The 20,793-nt window shown below is 55.1% G+C and overlaps 1 protein-coding gene across 1 annotated transcript in view; it reads left to right on the top strand.

Annotated features, from left to right (window-relative positions):
• LOC140386506 (B-cell receptor CD22-like) overlaps positions 1-20,793 on the top strand; it is a 182,089-nt gene that overhangs the window by 92,945 nt on the left and 68,351 nt on the right. The window contains exon 7 of the mRNA XM_072468900.1: positions 19,291-19,587. Coding sequence (XP_072325001.1) covers positions 19,291-19,587 — 297 coding nt within the window. The remainder of the gene's footprint in view (positions 1-19,290; positions 19,588-20,793) is intronic.

Here is a 20,793-nt window from a genome sequence, read left to right as displayed (position 1 = left end):
ATATTACAAGAACATTTGCAGCTAAAGCTATAAATGATTTATTCACATTCACTGTGGGTAAACTATGTGTGGTAAACCACTGTGTTCTGATATTAGAGGTTGTACGGTAGAACCTGCACTACAGGTTCACCTGGGCCCCTGCATGCTAGCTCCGCCCAGGAGCCGGGTTATAAATATGCATGGCCTCCAGCTCGCAGCCATTTCGTCAGCTGCTGTGGGAGACCACACATCTGACACTAATAAAGCCTCAGTTTGAATTCAACTTCGTCTCCAGCCAAATTGATCGTGCCTCAATTTATTAGTATCAGATTCAGAAGATGGACCTCCGGATTAAACCAGATCGCCTGCAGCTGGATCCACACACACGCGACGCCAGAAAGGACTTCCAGCACTGGCTAGCTTGTTTTGAAGAGTATATCGACGCGGCGCCGATCCCTGTTCCAGAGGCTCAGAAGATTCAAATCTTGTACTCCAGACTCAGCTCTAAAATCTTCCCGCTGATCCAGGATGCGCCCAATTATGCTGATGCTATGACTCGACTCAAAGAAAATTATGAGCAGAAGGCGAACACGCTCTTCGCCAGACACATGCTCGCAACGTGCACTCAACGACCTGGTGAGTCAATCGAGGACTTCTGGAGGGCTCTGATCCCACTAGTTCGGGACTGTGACTGTCAGGACGTTACAGCTAAGGAGCACTGGGATTGGGTCCGATGTTATCAGGCAGCGGCTCCTAGAAGGGGCCACACGCGACCTCGCAGAGACTAAAACACTAGCGCTTTCCATGACGGTCGCCCTGCGCAATGTACAGTCCTACGCCCCCAGCCACGCGGCCTACTCCTCCTATGCTTCATGGGCCCCACAGGCAGCCGCCCCAGCGGGGGCGCTACCCACCCAATACGCCTGCGCTACGCGCCAGCCAGTGATCTCCGGGGGGCCCCAATGCTATTTTTGCGGCCAACAAAGACACCCCCGCCAACGCTGCCTGGCCCGCGCTGCCCTTTGCAAGGTCTGCGGGAAGAAGGGCCACTATGCAGTGGTGTGCCAGGCCCGCTCAGTGGCAGCGGTCGCCCCCACCCCCCCCGGTCACGGACAATGGGCGCCGCTATCCTCCCCTCCTCCCCAGGCCATGGGCGAGCAATGGGCGCCGCCATCTTCTCTCCTGCACAACATGTGCGTTTCATGGGCGCCGCCATCTTGCTCCAACCCCGCAACGTGCGTTCCAAGGGCGGCGCCATTTTGTGACCCTCCAGGATCTCCGGGCGCCGCCATCTTGTCCACCCCGCAGCACATGGAGACCAACGGCGTTTCAGGACCCTGACTCAGTGGCCGCCTCACGACCCGACGATCAACCACGACTCGCATCCATGGCAATCGACCAGTCCCGACCACACACTCTGACCAACGCATCCACCTGCGTGAAAGTCAACGGCCACGTGACCTCCTGCCTACTGGACTCCAGGAGCACCGAGAGCTTTATACATCCAAATACGGTAAGGCACTGCTCCCTTACGGTACACCCTACCAATCAAAGTATCTCCCTGGCCTCCGAATCCCACTGCGTAGCGATCCGGGGGTACTGCACGGTCACGTTTACAGTCCAAAGCGTAGAGTTCCACGGATTTCGCCTCTACGTCCTCCATAACCTCTGCGCTGCATTTATCCTTGGCCTGGATTTTCAGTGCAATCTCCAGAGCCTGACCCTTAAATTCGGCGGACCCGTACCACCCCTCACTGTGTGCGGCCTCGCGACCCTAAAGGTCGATCCTCCTTCCCTCTTTACCAATCTAACTCCAGATTGCAAACCCGTCGCCACCAGGAGCAGACGGTACAGCACCCAGGATAAGCCTTCATCAGGTCCGAGGTCCAGCGGTTGCTTCGGGAGGGAGTCATTGAGGCCAACAACAGCCCCTGGAGAGCTCAAGTGGCAGTGGTTAAGTCTGGGGAGAAAAAACGAATGGTCGTGGACTACAGCCAGACCATCAACAGATACATGCAGCTCGACGCGTACCCCCTCCCACGCATATCTGACATGGTTAACCAGATTGCACAGTACCGGGTCTTCTCAACGGTGGACCTGAAATCCGCTTACCACCAGCTCCCCATCCGTAAATCGGACTGGCCATACACCGCCTTCGAGGCAGACGGCCGGCTATATCACTCCCTTAGGGTCCCCTTCGGCGTCACCAATGGGGTTTTGGTCTTCCAAAGGGAGATGGACCGAATGGTCGACCGGTACGGCTTGCGGGCCACGTTTCCGTACCTAGACAATGTCACCATCTGCGGCCATGATCAGCAGGACCACGACGCCAACCTCGCTAAATTTCTCCGCACCGCCACTCTCCTCAACCTCACGTATAAGAAGGAGAAGTGTGTGTTCCGCACAAACCGCTTAGCCATCCTCGGCTACGTGGTCCAGAACGGAGTTCTGGGGCCCGATCCCGACCGCATGCGCCCCATCATGGAGCACTCCCTCCCCCACTGCCCCAAGGCCCTCAAACGCTGCCTGGGGTTCTTCTCATATTACGCACAGTGGGTCCCCAACTATACGGACAAGCCCGCCCACTCATACAGTCCTCATTTCCCCCTGATGGCCGAGGCCCAAGAGGCTTTCCCCGGATCAGAGCTGATATTGCCAAAGCTGGAATGCACGCTGTAGACGAAACACTTCCTTTCCAAGTAGAAAGCGACGCATCGGACGTCGCCCTTGCCGCCACCCTCAACCAGGCAGGCCCGTGGCATTCTTTTCCCGCACCCTCCATGCCTCCGAGATTCGGCACTCATCCATCGAAAAAGAGGCCCTGGCTATCGTTGAGGCTGTGCGGCATTGGAGGCATTACCTGACTGACAGGGGATTCACTCTCCTCACTGACCAAAGGTCGGTTGCCTTCATGTTCAACAACACACAGCGGGGCAAGATCAAAAATGACAAAATCTTGCGGTGGAGAATCGAGCTCTCCACCTATAACTACGAGATTAAGTATCGCCCTGGCAAACTCAACGAGCCCCCAGACGCCCTATCCCGAGGTATATGTCCCAGCGCACAGGTAGACCGACTCTGGACCCTGCATGACAGCCTTTGTCACCCAGGGGTCACTCGGTTGTACCACTTCATTAAGGCACAAAATTTGCCCTACTCCGTCGAGGAAGTAAGGATAATCACCAAGGACTGCCAGGTGTGTGCGGAGTGCAAACCGCATTTCTACCGGCCGGACTGCGCGCACCTGGTGAAGGCCTCCCGCCCCTTTGAACGCCTCAGCGTGGATTTCAAAGGCCCCCCTCCCCTCCTCCTCCGACCCACACATGTATTTCCTCAGTGTGATCGATGAATACTCCCGTTTTCCCTTCGCCATCCCATGCCCCGACATGATGTCTGCCACCGTCATTAAAGCCCTTAATTCTATCTTCACTCTGTTTGGCTTCCCCGCCTACATCCACAGTGACAGGGGATCCTCATTCATACGCGAGTTCTTGCTCAGCAGGGGTATCGCTTCCAGCAGAACGACGAGCTACAACCCCCGGGGAAACGGACAGGTAGAAAGGGAGAATGGGACGGTATGGAGGGCCGTTCAGCTGGCCCTACGGTCCAGAAATCTCCCAGCCTCCCGCTGGCATGAGGTCCTCCCTGATGCACTACATTCCATTCGCTCATTACTTTGCACTGCTACTAACAGTACACCGCATTTTTGCCTTCCCCAGGAAGTCCACATCCGCGGTATCACTCCCAACTTGGCTAACAGCTCCGGGAACCGTGCTTCTCCGTAAACATGTGCGGTTCCACAAGGCGGATCCGTTGGTGGAAAGGGTGCACCTGCTCCACGCAAACCCACAGTACGCCTACGTGGCGTTCCCCGACGGCCGCTGGATACCGTCTCCCTCAGGGACCTGGCACCAGCAGGTTCCACCCCCGCACCACCCCCGGCGCCACCCTCCCCTCCCCCGCCGTCTCCATCACCCCCCCCCAGGACTGTCCGTCGTCCCCCTGCCCACCCCCGTTGATGAAGAGGATTTTGGCACGCTCCCGGAGTCAACTTCGACCACGATAGCACCAACATCACCGGCTCCACTTTGTCAATCCCAGAGGACGATCAAGGCGCCGGACTGGCTGAACCTCTGACCGGCCCACCGGATGACCAGAGACATTTTTTTACCATTCTGTAAATATTAAAGATTGCGAATTGTATATAGTTATCCACCAACCCCGCCGGACTCAATTCTAACAGGGGGTGAATGTGGTAAACCACTGTGTTCCTATAATAAGGGTTGTACGGTAGAACCTGCACTACAAGTTCACCTGTGCCCCTGCATGCTAGCTCCGCCCAGGAGCCGGGTTATAAATAGGCGTGGCCTTCAGCTCGCAGCCATTTTGTCAGCTGCTGTAGGAGGCCACACGTCAGATACTAATAAAACCTCAGTTTGAATTCAATTTCGTCTCCAGCCAAATTGATTGTGCCTCAGTATGTACAAAACAACAGATGAATAACAGTCTGATCATGCATAAGCAACTTCTCTTTCCAGCTCCCTCCAGCCAGTCTGAGGGGGTCACCTGACTCTAACGTGCACTTATATACTAATGAGACACCTAGAGGTCAGTTGGTGAATTCCAACACATCCATGATATCACAACAGCCTCATTCCCACTCTCTATCTCCTGCACTCCGTCGCTCTATCCCTCCCTCCCTTCATCTTTGTGCCTCCCAATCCCCCTTTCTGTCTCTGTCCCTCACCCACAATCTCTCTCTTACACTTTTCCTCCCTCTATATCTCTATCTTTGCTCTCTATCTCTCTCTCAATTTTGTTACGGGCGGGGCTTAGAAACTCCAAAGTGTATTATGAAGTTCACCTGACCTACAACATTTACGTTGAATTTGGCTGGGATGAACACAAGAGCCTTCACTGCAGGTGTGATTCATCAGACTTCCGAGACACTTTAATCAAAACAAGGTTTATTCTAAGAACGTAGTTAACATATATATTTATAAACGAGCAAGGATGTTTATCAATTACAAACATAAAGACACCACACAGCTACTATAATCTATGTACATAACACTTAATGAATTCTCCTGTAGCTGTTCCAATTCAATAACTAAATCCAATTAATTAAAACCCCTTTTCAAGTGTGTGGCCCAGTACACTGTATTCTCACTTGAATGGGACTGGTCCTGTTGCTGAAATTCTGATCCAGTTCCAACCAGCAGATTCAAACTCCTTCTGGAAAACAACAATATCTGTGAAGTTACCAAGGTAGTTAGCCACAGCCAATGGGCTTTTTGCTGGAACAGCTTTTAAAATGAAAACAGGGAATACACTTAATTCGCCTTCTGAAGTCCAAAGCAATCAAACTGAAACTAAAACCTAAAAAAATCTCTCACCTGACAGCCACAGCCCGATGTGCATGATAAGTCACATGATAAGAGACCAAACCTTTCTTAAAGGTTTGTCCCTCTCCCACTCTCTCTCTCTCTATCTTTACTGACCGTCCAACAATGCAGCACCCCTTCAGTACAGATCCTCTGAGAGCGCAGCGCTCCCTCAGTACTGACCCTCTGACAGTGCAGCACTCCCTCAGTACTGACCTTCTGACAGTGCAGCACACCCTCAGTACTGACCCTCTGACAGTGCAGCACTCCCTCAGTACTGACCCTCTGACAGTGCAGCACTCCCTCAGTACTGACCCTCTGACAGTGCAGCACACCCTCAGTACTGACCCTCTGACAGTGCAGCACTCCCTCAGTACTGACCCTCTGACAGTGCAGCACTCCCTCAGTACTGACCCTCTGACAGTGCAGCACTCCCTTGATACTGAACCTCCATATTTCTCCCTGAAGCCTTTTTCTGGAAGGTTGAGGCGTTGAACTCAGAATTTGTGTGGGTGGGGAAGGTGCCGAGGGTGAGGAGGGCTCTGCTACAAATTCAGAGGCAGGGAGGTGGGTTGGCACTCCCAAAGCTGATACACTGCTACTGGCCAGTGAATGCGGAGAAGGTGAGGCATTGGTGGCGGGGTGGAGGAGTGGGGAGGGGGCGGGTGGATTGGATCAGGATGGAGGAGGAGTCCTTTGAGGGTCCTGGTGACGGCGCCGTTGCCGTTGGCTCCGAGGAAGTATAACGGGGTTCTGGGGGTCGAGTTGACTATAAACATCTGGAATCAGCTGAGGAGGCACTTTAAACTGGGCCACTTGTTGGTGCTGACACCACTGTGGGAATCGTACGTTTTTGCCGGGAGGATGGATGGGGTATAGGCGGGGGGTCGGAGTGGGCCAGGGATATGTTCTCGGAAGGGAATTTCACTGAGTTGGATGAATTGCGGGAGAGGTTCGAGATGCCGAGGGGAGTGAGTTTAGGTACTGGCAGGTACTTTGTGCGAGAGGATCTGTCTACCTTCCCCAACTACTGGGTGACACGCTACTGGAGAAAATAGTGCCCCCAAATGAGTGTGGGATGGCAGGAGTAGGGATATGTATGGGTAGTTGTGAGGGCAGGGCAAGGCATTAATGAAAAGGATCAAGCGAAAGTGGGAGGGAGAGAGGATGGGGGGCTCTGGCGTGAGGCGATTCGGTGAGTGAACTCGACCTCCCCCTGCACACGAATGAGCTTGATTCAGTTTAAAATGGTGCACAAGGTGCACATGACTCGGGCTTAACTGAGTGGGTTTTTTCCAGGGATAGCAGACGGGTGAGACGTGTAGGCGGGGGGCCGGCGAATCATGTCCACATGTTTTGGGGATGCAAGCAGTTGGAGAGTTACTGGCAGGTGGTGTTTGGGACAATGGGAGCCGGGGTGACGCCAGACTCCGTGGCGGTGATCTTTCGGATGTTGGAGGTGCCGGCGCTGCTGGAGGGGAGGGGGGCCGATGCCGTGGCCTTCGCCTCTCTGATTGCCCGACGACAGGTTCTTTTCAATTGGAGTTTGGATACGCCACCGGGGACTGCGGCCTGGCTGGGAGACATGTTGCAGAAGATTAAATTTGCCTTGAGGGCGTCAAAAGAGGGCTTTGAGGTACAGAGGCGGCCATTCATAATGATACTTGAGGAACTGTTCATCGCGGGAGGGAGGGGGAGGGAAGGGAGTAAAAGGGGAAAATGTACAAACTGTTACCATTGCTTTCTTGGAATGTTGTCTTGTTATTTACGATTGGGACAAAGTATCTTTTTTTGTAAAAAGTGCTGACCTCATGAAGGGGAGCACTTTCTCCGCACTGACCCTCAGAGAGTGCAGCACGCCCTCAGTACTGACTTTCTTGTCATGATATCCAGATCAGCATATCATGGTGCAATCACACACACACTGATGGACAGGCAGTTGGACCAACCAACACACACACACACAACATTGCAGCCAATCACCAGTGAGAGTACACGCACTATAAAACAGGGAACACCACAGTTCCCGCTCATTCTACCAGGAGATAGCTCAGAGCACAGAGCTCATAGCGCGCCACTCAGACATAGACCATGTGCTGAGTGCCTCACCAAGATAGTGATAGGGCTGGGTCCACAGGTTAGCTGGTGAAGCATGTACCCAAGCCAGTAGTTAGTTGTTACCGTTGATTAGACAATAAAACAGAGTTGGACCATCTACAGCCGTGTTGGATCATTTGTGCATCCGAACACCCAACACGACATGGTACCAGTAGTGGACGCAAACCAGCGACTGTGAGACCTACCTGCACCCTTTCACACATCCGCCATCCTGCTCCATGGAAAACATCAGCCCGCCGCAGCCGCTCCGAATCGCTGGTAATCTCGGCGTAAACTGGAAGCTGTTTAAACAGCGCTTCCAGCTCTTCCTCAAAGCCACAGACAGGGCGAATGCATCGGACACCAGGAAGATCGCCCTCCTCCTCTCCACAGCGGGGCAACATGCCATCCACATCTATAACTCCCTGGCATTCGCGGAAGGCGAGGACAAAACAAAATATAAGACGGTGCTTCTGAAGTTCAATGAACACTTCAGCGTGGAAGTCAATGAGAGCTTCGAGAGGTGCCTGTTCCAGCAGCGCCTGCAGGGTAAGGATGAGCCTTTCCAATCTTACTTAACACACCTCCGAATCCTCGCGCAGTCCTGCAGATATGAGGCCACCTCCGATTCCACGATACGGGATCAGATAGTTTTTGGGGTCATCTCGGACACCCTCCGCCAGCAGCTCCTTAAAATAAAGCGACTCACCCTAGCGACTGCCATCGAGACCTGCGTCCTCCATGAGAACGCGACCAACCGGTACTCCCAAATGCAGGCGGCCGAAACGGCACGACATGGTCCCAACGAGGCGAAGCGGGTCCAGTCGATCGAGTACCTCCCGGCCCACGGCCCGGACGAGGGCGGCCATTTCGCGCGCTTTCCGAGGCCTCCCTTGTTCACGCCAAAAGAGGGGATGTTGATGCAGAGGAACGTGATGCGTAGGCGCGCTCTACGCAGGACCGCACCGTGCATGCGCGGTGGTGCAACGGACGCCATGACATCACGACGTGCGGCAACTGTGGCTCCGCCCACTTAAAACGGCAATGTCCGGCCAAAGCGCGACAATGCCTACGATGTGGCAGGATGGGCCACTATGCTGCCTGCTGTCGAGCAGCTCAACCTGCCAACTCTCCGCAATGCCACCAGCCTCGCAGGGACGTGCGGACCATTCAGCCCACATACACCGAGTCATATCCAGATAGTATGCAGACCAGCGATACCAAAGACAGGGAGCCCTTCCGCGTTGCGGTAATCCACAAGAACCGGATGTCCCCAAGTCGGAACCACCAGCCGCTGCCAGTGCACAGCATTGATTCGGGCGATGAGTGGTGTGCCACCCTAACGGTCAACCGATCACAGATCACATTTCACCTGGACACTGGAGCCTCCGCCAATCTCCTCGCATGGTCAGCCTTCCAGACCTTGAAGGTTAAACCACTGATTCTGCCATCCCACTGTCAGCTGGTTGACTATAACGGAAACGTCATCCCGGCCATGGGGTCCTGCCAGCTCGAGGTTACACACAACTCACACAAAGCCACATTGTCTTTTGAAATCGTAGGATCCTCGAAGGACTCTCTGTTAGGCGCACAGGTGTGCAAGATCCTCCACCTCGTTCAGCGGGTACACACTCTGTCTCCAGAAGGCACGTCCGATTTCCCAGATGCAGACTTTAGGGCGCAGCTCCACTCACTCCTCGTGCACAACCAGGAGGTTTTCGAGCATATGGGCACACTGCCCTACACGTACAAAATACGGCTCAAACCAGACGCCACCCCGGTCATTCACGCACCTCATAGGGTCCCAGCACCACTCAAGGACCGCCTCAAGCAACAGCTGCAGGACCTGCAGGACCAAGGAGTGCTTTCCCGGGTCACGGAGCCAACGCCATGGGTCGGCTCCATGGTGTGAGTCAAGAAGCCCTCCGGCGAGCTCCGGATCTGTATCGACCCAAAAGATTTATATCACAACATTCTAAGGGAACACTACCCCATACCCAAACGAGAAGAAATCACGAGCGAGATGGCTCGGGCAAAAATATTCACCCAGCTTGATGCCTCAACGGGCTTTTGCCAGATTCAATTGGATCAGTCCAGCAGGAAGCTGTGCACTTTCAACACTCCATTTGCCAGATACTGCTACAATAGGATGCCATTCGGCATCACCTCGGCCTCCGAGGTGTTCCATCGCATCATGGAACAGATGATGGAAGGCATCGAACGTGTACACGTCTACGTAGACGACATCATCATCTGGTCCACCACACCGCAGGAGCACATCAGTCGTCTCCAGCGTGTCTTTGCACGGATACGGGATCAGGGCCTGCGCCTTAACCGAGCCAAATGCTCTTTTGGCCAGACTGAGCTAAAGTGTTTGGGGGACCACATCTTCCGGTCAGGGGTGCGGCCGGATGCCGACAAAGTGGCAGCCATCGCAGCCATGCAGCAGCCGTCAGACAAGAAGGCAGTGCTGCGCTTTCTCGGGATGGTCAACTTCCTGGGGAAGTTCATTCCTAACCTTGCCTCACACACGACTGCTCTTCACCACCTGGTCAAAAAGTAAACGGAATTCCAGCGCTCCCTCAGTACGGATCCTCTGACAGTGCAGCACCCCCTCATCATAATTCCCCGCCAGTGCAGCACTCCCTCAGTACTGACCCTCTGACAGTACAGCACTCCCTCAGTACTGACCCTCTGACAGTGGAGAACTCCCTCATTTTCTGAACATCTGACAGTGCAGAACTCCCTCCCTACTGACACCTCGACAATGCAGAACTCCCTCAGTACTGACCCTCTGACAGTGCAACACCCCCTCAGTACCGACGCTCTGACAGTGCAGCACTGCCTCGGTACTGACCCTCTGACAGTGCAGCATTGCCTCAGTACTGACCCTCTGACAGTGCAAAACTCCGTCATTATGACTCCCCGACAGTGCAGCACTCCCTCAGTACGGACTCCCCTTAAGTACAGCAATACCTCAGTACTGATCCTCTGACACTGCAGCACTCTCTAAGTACTGACCCTCTAACAGTGCAGCACTCCCTTAGTACTGACCTCTGACACTGCAGCACTCTCTAAGTACTGACCCTCTAACAGTGCAGCACCCCCTTAGTACTGACCCTCTGACAGTGCAGCACTCCCTCAGTACTGACCTCTGACACTGCAGCACTCTCTAAGTACTGACCCTCTAAAAGTGCAGCACTCCCTTAGTACTGACCCTCCTACAGTGCAGCACTCCCTCAGTACTGACCCTCTGATAGTGCAGCACATCCTCAGTACTGACCCTCTGACAGTGCAGCACTCCCTCAGTAGTGACCCTCCGACAGTGCTGCACTCCCTCAGTACTGACCCACTGACAGTGCAGCATTGCCTCGGTACTGACCCTCCGACAGTGCAGCACTCCCTCAGTAGTGACCCTCTGACAGTGCAGCATTGCCTCAGTACTGATCCTCCGACATTACAGCACTCCCTCAGTATTGATCCTCTGACAATGCAGCATTCCCTCAGTACTGACCCTCTGACAGTGCAGCACTGCCTCAGTACTGATCCTCCGACAGTACAGCACTCCCTCAGTACTGACCCTCTGACAGTGCAGTACTGCCTCAGTCCTGACCCTCTGACAGTGCAGAACTCCCTCATTATGACTTCCCAACAGTACAGCACTCCCGCAGTATTTATCCTCTGACAATGCAGCATTCCCTCAGTACTGACCCTCTGACAGTGCAGCATTGCCTCAGTACTGATCCTCCGACAGTACAGCACTCCCTCAGTACTGACACTCTGACAGTGCAGCACTGCCTCAGTACTGACCCTCTGACAGTGCAACACTTCCTCAGTACTGACCTCCTCACTCCCTCAGTGCTGATTCTCCGACAGTACAGCACTCCCTCAGTACTGGCCCTCTGACAGGGCATGGCTCCCTCAGTACTGACCCTCTGACAGGGCAGCAGTCCCTCAGTATTGGCTCTCTGACAGTGCAGCACTCGCTCAGTACTGACCCTCTGATACAGCAGCACTGTCTCAGGACTGACCCTCAGACAGTGCAGCACTCCCTCAGTACTGACCTCCGTGTAGTAATACCAGGTATTGCGGTACCTGAGAGGTGGATGACTCCCTGACAGTGCAGCACTACTGCAGTACTGACTCCCCGACAGTAAAGCACTCCCTCATTACTGACCCTCTCACAGTGCAGCACTCCCTCAGTACTGACCCTCTGACAGTGCAGCACTCCCTCAGTACTCACCCTCTGACAGTGCAGCACTCCCTCAGTACTGACCCTCTGACAGTGCAGCAGTCCCTCCGAACTGACAATCTGACATTGCAGCATTGCCTGCGTACTGACCGTATGACAGTGCAGCTTTCCCTCAGTACTGACCTCTGACAATGCAGCACTCCTTCAGTAGAGACCCTCTGGCAGTGCAGCACTCCCTCAGCACTGACCCTCCGACAGTGCTGCTCTCACTCAGTACTGACCCTCTGAAAGTGCAGCAATGCCTCAGTTCTGATCCTCTGACAGTGCAGCACTCCCTCCGTACTGACCTTCTGATGGTGCAGCATTCCCTGCGTACTGACCGTCTAACAGTGCAGAACTCCCTCAGTACTGATCTCTGACAACGCAGCACTCCTTCAGTACTGACCCTCCGTCAGGGCAGCACTCCGTCAGTACTGACCCTCTGTCAGTGCAGCACTCCCTCAGTACTGACCCTCTGACAGTGCAGCACTCCCTCAGTACTGACACTCCGATAGTGCAGCACTCCCTCAGTCCCGACCCTCTGACAGTGCAGCGCTGCCTCAGAACTGACCCTCTGACAGTGCAGCACTCCCTCAGTACTGACACTCGGATAATGCAGCACCCTCTCAGTACCGACCCTCTGACAGTGCAGCACTGCCTCAGTACTGACCCTCCGACAGTGCAGCACTCCCTCAGTACTGACACTCTGACAGTGCAGCATTGGCTCAGTACTGACCCTCTGACAGTGCATCACTATCTCAGTCCTGACCTCTGACAGTGCAGCACTCCTTCAGTACTGACCCTCCGACGGTGCAGCACACCCACCGTACTGACCCTTTGACAGTGCAGCACTCCTTCAGTCGCCCCGACAGTGCAGCACTCCCTCAGTACTGACCCTCTGACAGTGCATCATTGCCTCGGTACTGATCCTCTGACAGTAAAGCACTCTCTCAGTACTGACCCTCTGACAGTGCAGAACTCCCTCATTATGACTCCCCAACAGTGCAGCACTCCCTCAGTTCTGATTCTCTATCAATGCAGCACTCCCTCAGTACTGACCCATTGACAATGCAGCACTCCCTCAGTACTGACCCTCTGACAGTGCAGCACTCCCTCAGTCCTCACCCTCCGACAGTGCAGCACCCCCTCAGTACCCACCCTCTGACAGTGCAGCATTGCCTCAGTACTGACCCTCTGACAGTGCAGGATTGTCTCAGTACCGACCCTCTGACAGTGCAGCACTCCCTCAGTACTGATCCTCTGACCGTGCAGCACTGCCTCAGTACTGACCCTCTGACAGTGCAGAACTCCCTCATTATGACTTTTAAACAGTACAGCACTCCCGCAGTACAGACTCCCTGACAGTGTAGCACTCCCTCAGTTCTGACTCTCTATCAATGCAGCACTCCCTCAGTACTGACCCCCTGACAGTGCAGCACTCCCTCAGTACTGACCTCCGTGTGGTAATACCAGGTATTGCGGTACCTGAGAGGTGGATGACCATTGGCTAGACCCAGGAGTCTTCCATTGTCTGATGTACATAGCTCCGCCCTGAGAGGCGGAGTACAAGACCCAATGCCATCCCAGCAGCCTTCTCTTTCTGTATCGAAGCTGCTGGGGAACAGTTCTAGCAGATTAAAGCCTATTAGTTATGACTCACCTGACCTGAGAATAATTGATTGCGCATCAATTTAATCTGCCACAACTTTAGTTGAAAGGATGGATCTCCGTATCAAACCGGAGTGCCTTCAGCTCAGCCCCCACGCGGACACCTCTGCTGCTATCTTCAAACATTGGCTGGCGTGCTTTAAGGGCTACCTCGACACGGCCGCCGACACCCCCACGGAAAGACAAAAGATTCACCTTCTACACTCACGGGTGAGCCCTGGGATCTACCCTCTGATAGAGGAGGCGGAGAATTATGCTGCAGCGATCGAGCTGCTAGAAGGACATTATATCCGCCCTGTGAACCAGGTCTACGCTCGTCACCTGCTGGCGACTAGGAGGCAAAGCCCCGAGGAAACGTTGGAAGACTTCTACCGGGCGCTGCTGGTGCTGGGACGAAACTGCGGCTGCCCGCCTGTTTCGGGGAACGAACACACGGAATTTTTGATCAGGGATGCTTTCGTGGCAGGCATGACCTCCCCCGATATCCACCGAAGGCTCCTAGAAATGGGCACTCTGGGACTGACTGAGGTGCGGGCCCTGGCGGGGTCCATGGACGTTGCGTATAAAAACGCGCTGGCTTTTCCTCCCAGACGCGCGGCGGCCCCCTGGGCTGCGTGGCACCCCTCGGTGGCAGCCCCGCAGACCTTCCCCCTGACCCCGCAAACCTGCGCGGCGAGACGGCCCGCTACCGCCGCCGGACAACGCTGGTTCTTCTGCGGGCAGGCGAATCATCCCCGCCTGCGCTGCCCGGCCCGCACCGCCACCTGCAAAGGGTGCGACAAGAAGGGCCACGGTGTTGGGGCCTGCCAGGCCCCCGCCATGGCCGCTGTCTCCAGCGACTATCAGTAGCCCCCCTTTCAGGCCCCGGCTGTCCAGCGCCCACTGCCACCCCCCTATCCTCAGGCCGCGTGCGACCTGCGGGCGCGGCCAATTTGCCCCCGGCCACCACGCTGGACGGATGTGCGCTGCCATTTTGTCCCTCGCCGCCGCCATCTTCTTCATCCCCAGACTCCATGTGCGACCCGTGGCTGACGCCATCTTGGATGGGGCCCCAGGCCCCCAGCACAGCCGACTACATGCTGCCCGACCAGAACTCTCCATTACTGCAGCTGGCCTCGGTGACTCTGGACCAGAGTTGGCCCCGGACGCTTGCGAAAGCTACAACGACGATCTCCATCAACGGCCATGTAACGTCGTACTTGGTCGACTCTGGGAGCACGGAAAACTTTGTTCACCCCGACACGGTAAGGCGCTGTTCTCTTGTCACCCATCCCGTTAACCAAAGGATCTCTCTGGCCTCCGTGTCACACGTGGTGGAGATAAAGGGGTTCTGCCTAGCGATCCTCACTGTCCAAGGCAGGGAATTCCACAATTTCCGTCTGTACGTTCTGCCGCATCTCTGCGCAGCCACCCTCCTTGGGCTGGATTTCCAGTGCCATCTGCAAAGCCTGACTTTTAAATTTGGCGGCCCTATACCCCCCTTACTGCCTGCGGCCTCACGACCCTTAAGGTCGACCCGCCCTCCCTGTTTGCGAACCTCACCCCGGATTGCAAACCCGTCGCCACCAGGAGCAGACAGTACAGTGCCCAGGACAGGACCTTCATCAGGTCGGAGGTCCAAAGGCTGCTGAGGGAAAGGGCCATCGAAGCGAACAACAGCCCCTGGAGGGCTCAAGTAGTGGTGGTAAAGACCAGGGAGAAACATAGGATGGTCATTGACGACAGCCAGACCATCAACAGGTTTACGCAGCTGGATGTGTACCCTCTCCCCTGTATAGCCGATCTGGTGAACAGGATTGCGCAATACAAGGTTTTCTCCACGGTGGATCTCATGTCTGCCTCCCACCAGCTACCCCTCCGTAATGGTGACCGCCAGTACACTGCCTTCGAAGCAGATGGGCGGCTCTATCACTTTTTAAGGGTTCCCTTCGGTGTCACGAACGGAGTCTCGGTCTTCCAACGAGAGATGGACCGAATGGTTGACCGGTATGGCTTACGCGCAACGTTCCCGTATCTCGATAACGTCACCATCTGCGGCCATGACACCAATCTCCGAAAATTTCTCCAGACCGTGAATATCCTTAATCTGACCTACAATAAGGATAAATGCGTGTTTAGCACCGACCGGCTAGCCATTCTGGGCTATGTGGTGCGAAGTGGAGTCATAGGCCCCGACCCTGAGCGCATGCGCCCCCTCATGGAGTTCCCCCTCCCTCACTGCCCCAAGGCCCTAAAGCGCTGCCTCGGCTTCTTCAGCTATTATGCACAGTGGGTCCCCAATTACGCAGACAAGGCTCGACCCCTGATCTAGTCCACAACCTTCCCCCTGTCGACGGAGGCCCGCCAGGCCTTCTGCCGCATCAAAGCAGACATTGCTAAAGCCACGATGCGCGCCATCGATGAGTCCCTCCCCTTCCATGTCGAGAGCGTTGCGTCCGACGTAGCTCTGGCCGCCACCCTCAACCAAGTGGGCAGGCCTGTGGCTTTCTTCTCCCGCACTCTCCATGCTTCCGAAATTCGCCACTCCTCGGTCGAAAAGGAGGCCCAGGCCATAGTAGAAGCTGTGCGACACTGGAGGCATTACCTGGCCGGCAGGAGATTCACTCTCCTCACGGACCAACGGTCGGTTGCCTTCATGTTCGATAATGCGCAGCGTGGCAAGATAAAGAACGATAAGATCTTGCGGTGGAGGATCGAACTCTCCACCTACAATTACGAGATCTTGTACCGTCCGGGGAAGCTGAACGAGTCTCCTGATGCCCTGTCCCGCGGCACTTGTGCCACCGCACAAGTGGACCGCCTCCGATCCCTCCACGAGGACCTCTGCCACCCGGGGGTCACTCGTCTCTGTCATTTTATCAAGACCCGCAACCTGCCCTACTCCATCGAGGAGGTCAGGGCCATCACCAGGGACTGCCAAATCTGCGCGGAGTGCAAACCGCACTTCTACCGGCCAGAGAAGGCGCACCTGATAATGGCTTCCCGTCCCTTTGAACGCTTCAGCATGGATTTCAAAGGCCCCCTCCCCTCCACCGACCGCAACACGCACTTCCTGAACGTGATTGACGAGTACTCCCGGTTCCCATTCGCCATCCCCTGCCCAGACATGATAGCAACCGTTATCAAGGCCCTCCAGGGTATCGTTACACTGTTCAGTTTAACCGCATACATTCACAGTGATAGGGGGTCCTCCTTTATGAGTGATGAACTGCGTCAATTCCTGCTCAGCAAAGGCATCGCCTCGAGCAGGACGACCAGTTACAACCCCTGGGGAAACGGGCAGGTTGAGAGGGAGAATGGCCCTGCGGTCCAGGAATGTCACAGTCTCCCGCTGGCAGGAAGTCCTCCCGGTCGCCCTTCATTCCATCCGGTCGCTGCTCTGTACTACCACAAATCAGACACCTCATGAACGTCTCCTTGTTTTCCCCAGGAAGTCCTCCTCCGGGACCTCGCTCCCAACCTGGCTAGCGACACCCGGACCCATCCTGCTTCGGAAACATGTGAGGGCGCACAAGTCGGACCCGTTGGTTGAGAGGTCCACCTGCTGCACGCCAACCCCCAGTACGCCTATGTAGCGTTCCCTGACGGCAGCCAAGACACGGTCTCCCTTCGGGACTTGGCGCCCGCCGGAGCCCCACGCGCACCCGTACCAGTGCCCCCACCCCCACCCTCCCCGCAGCACCTGACCAGAGGGTCAGCACTCCCGCCGCCCCTGCCTAGGCCCGAACAAGCACCGACATCCCCTACAGGCGCCCCCCCTGCCCACGTTTCGCCCCCACAGCGCCGCCTAGGGGTGACGAAGCTGCCTGGGAGGACGACACCACGTTCCTGGAATCGCAACCGCCGGGACCCTCATCAGGATCACCACCGAAGCCCAGACGCTCCAGAAGGATGACCAGGCCACCCGATCGACTGATTGCTGCACCATGAACACTTTACTATTACCCTCGACATCACAGCACCTCAATACCTGGTCCTACCATGCGAAAGGTGACATTAACGCTGGCCATCACCCCGCCGGGCTCTTTTTTAACAGGGGGCGAATGTGGTAATACCAGGTATTGCGGTACCTGAGAGGTGGATGACCATTGGCTAGACCCAGGAGTCTACCATTGGCTGATGTACATAGCTCCGCCCTGAGAGGCGAAGTATAAGAACCGATGCCATCCCAGCAGCCTTCACTTTCTGTATCGAAGCTGCTGGGGAACAGTTCAAGCAGATTAAAGCCTATTAGTTATGACTCACCTTGTCTCAAGAGTAATTGATTGTGCATCACTCCGACAATGCAGCACTCCCTCAGTACTGACCCTCTGACAGTGCAGAACTCACTCATTGTGACTTCCCAACAGTACAGCACTCCCGCAGTACAGACTCCCTGACAGTGCAGCACTCCCTCAGTACTGACCTCCGACAATGCAGCACACCATCCATACTGACCCTCTGACAGTGCAGCACTCCCTCAGTACGGACACTCTGACAGTGCAGCACTCCTTCAGTCCTGACACCCCGACAATGCAACACTCCCTCAGTACTGACCCTCTGACAGTGCAGCACTCCCTCAGTACTGACCCCCTGACAGTGCAGCACTCCCTCAGTACTGACCCTCTGACAGTGCAGCACTCCTTCAGTCCTGACACCCCGACAATGCAACACTCCCTCAGTACTGACCCTCTGACAGTGTCGTGCTTCCTCAATCCTGTATCCAGTAACCTGGAGTCATCTTCTTTCTGGTCTGCGTATTCCACAGATATCCCGGAGGAACCAGTGATCACATCACCAGAGATGATGAATGAGGATCAATTTGGCACCGTGACCTGTTCTGTTCAGAGTTCCTGTCTTGACAGTGCAGCACTCCCTCAGTACTGACCTCCACACTCCCTCAGTCCTGATCCTCTGACAGGGCAGCAGTCCCTCAGTACTGACCTCCACACTCCCTCAGTCCTGATCCTCTGACAGTGCAGCAGTCCCTCAGTACTGACCCGCTGACAGTGCAGATCTCCCCCAGTACTGACCCTCCTCACTCCCTCAGTACTGATCCTCTGACAGTGCAGCACTCCCTCAGTACTGACCCTCTGACAGGGCAGCAGTCCCTCAGTACTGACCCTCTGACAGGGCAGCAGCCCCTCAGTACTGACCCGCTGACAGTGCAGATCTCCCTCAGTATTGACCCTCCGCACTCCCTCAGCACTGACCGTAAGACAGTGCAGCACTCGCTCAGTACTGACCTTCTGACAGTGCAGCACTCCATCAGTACTGACACCCCGACAGTGCAGCACTCCCTCAGTACTGTCTCCCCGACAGTGCAGCCCTTCCTCAGTGCTGACCCTCTGACAGTTCAGCACTCCCTCAGCCCTGACCCTCTGACAGTGCAGCACTCCCTCCATACTGACCCTCTGGCAGTGCAGCACTCCCTCAGTACTGACACTCTGACAGTGCAGCACTCCATCAGTACTGACCCTCTGACAGTGCAGCACTCCCTCAGTACTGACGCAACGACGGTGCAGCACTTCCTCAGTACTAACCCTCTGACAGTGCAGCACTCCATCAGTATTGGCACCCTGACAGTGCAGCTCTCTCTCACTCCTGACCCTCTGACAGTGCAGCATTCCCTCAGTACTGACCCTCTGACAGCTCAGCACTCCCTCAGTACTGACCCTCTGATAGTGCAGCACTCCCTCAGTACTGACCCTCTGACAGTGCAGTACTACCTCAGTACTGACCCACTGACAGTGCAGCACTCCCTCCGTACTGACCCTCTGATAGTGCAGCACTCCCTCAGTACTGACCCTCTGACAGTGCAGTACTACATCAGTACTGACCCACTGACAGTGCAGCACTCCCTCAGCACTGAGCCTCTGACAGTGAAATGCTCCCTCAATCCTGTATCCAGTATTCTGGAGTAATCTTTTTCCTGGTCTGCGTATTCCACAGATACCCCGGAGAAACCAGTGATCACAGCACCAGAGATGATGAATGAGGATAAATTTGCCATGGTGACCTGTTCTGTTCAGAGTTCCTGTCCTGATGAGATCCCTGTTTTGCAGTGGAACACCACATTGCGCAGCAACCTATTGGACACTGTGAATTCTTATAGGGATAATCTGTGGATATATTCCCGTGCGGTGACTTTCACCCCGAGATTTGAGGACCGGGACCAGACTCTGAGATGCTGGGCTCAGTTTGAGAAGGGTGTCACTGCCAAAAGTGAGCTGCAACTGAATCTTCAATGTGAGTATGTGAATGTAAACTGTACTCCTAACCTGAGCACCAAGCACATTCTGGTAAGGATAGAATAATATAGCGCAGCAGCGGCCATTCAGTCCAACATCCCTGAGTTGTCTCTTTGATCAGACTCATCGATTAATCCCGTACCTCCCATTCTAACTCGTCCCAATCATTTGTTACTTTGTCGAATCTTATACCTGTTTTAAGATTCTGTTTTTAAGTGGGATTTGTTCGCATTTAGCTCCGATTTCCACGTATCTCAGTGAATTTGATCTCATCTGAAACCCCTGCCTTCACTCGCAACACATCCCAACCAGTTGACTGGCCGATCTTGGCTCCTGATCAACCAACATCCGGACTTCAAAATTCCAATTCATATTTTCAAACCCTTACCACCTCTAATCTCTGTAATCTACTCCAGCCCCTACAACGCTCCCCATCTCTGTAACCTCCTCCAGCCCCAACAACCCTCCATATATCTGTAACCTACTCCAGCCCCAACAACTCTCCCTATCTCTGTAACCTCCTCCAGCCCCAACAACCTTCCCTATCCCTGTAACCTCCTCCAGCCCCTACAACGCTCCCTATCTCTGTAGCCTCCTCCAGCCCCAACAACCCTCCCTATCTCTAACCTCCTCCAGCTCCGACAATGCTCCCTATCACTGTAATCTCCTCCAGCCCCACTAACCCTCCCGATCTCTACAACCTCCTCCAACCCCAACAACCCTCCCCATCTCTGTAAACTCCTCCAGCCCCTACAACCCTCCCTGTCTCTCGCACTTCCTCCAGCCCCTGCAATCCTCAGAGATCTCTGCGCCCTTCCAATTCCAGTCTCTTGAGCATCCGTCTGTGCGGTGCACTGTCTGTGAGGAGGCTGCACATTCTCCCCGTGTGTGTGGGTTTCCTCCGGTGTTCCGGTTTCCTCTAACAGTCCAAAGATGTGCAGGTTAGGTGGATTGGCCATGCCAAATTGCCCTTAGTGTCCAAAAAGGTTAGGTTGGGCTACAGGGCTACGCGGATGTGGTGGAGGTGTGGGCTTGGATGGGGTGTGATGCACAATCAATACGTTTGAGTCCTACGTTTGTGTTGCAGCTGGCCTCCGCCACGCTGGAGCAGCGTGCACCGCCAGTTTGCTCCACCCCGCCGCCATCTTCCGAGTCCACGGACTCCACGTGCGATCCATGGCCGGCGCCATCTTGGATGGGGCCT

Source organism: Scyliorhinus torazame, chromosome 12 (genome assembly GCF_047496885.1).
Source record: "Scyliorhinus torazame isolate Kashiwa2021f chromosome 12, sScyTor2.1, whole genome shotgun sequence".
Taxonomy (NCBI): domain Eukaryota; kingdom Metazoa; phylum Chordata; class Chondrichthyes; order Carcharhiniformes; family Scyliorhinidae; genus Scyliorhinus; species Scyliorhinus torazame.
Note: the sequence above shows the minus strand (reverse complement) of the source record. Positions and strands in the feature narration are given on the sequence as shown.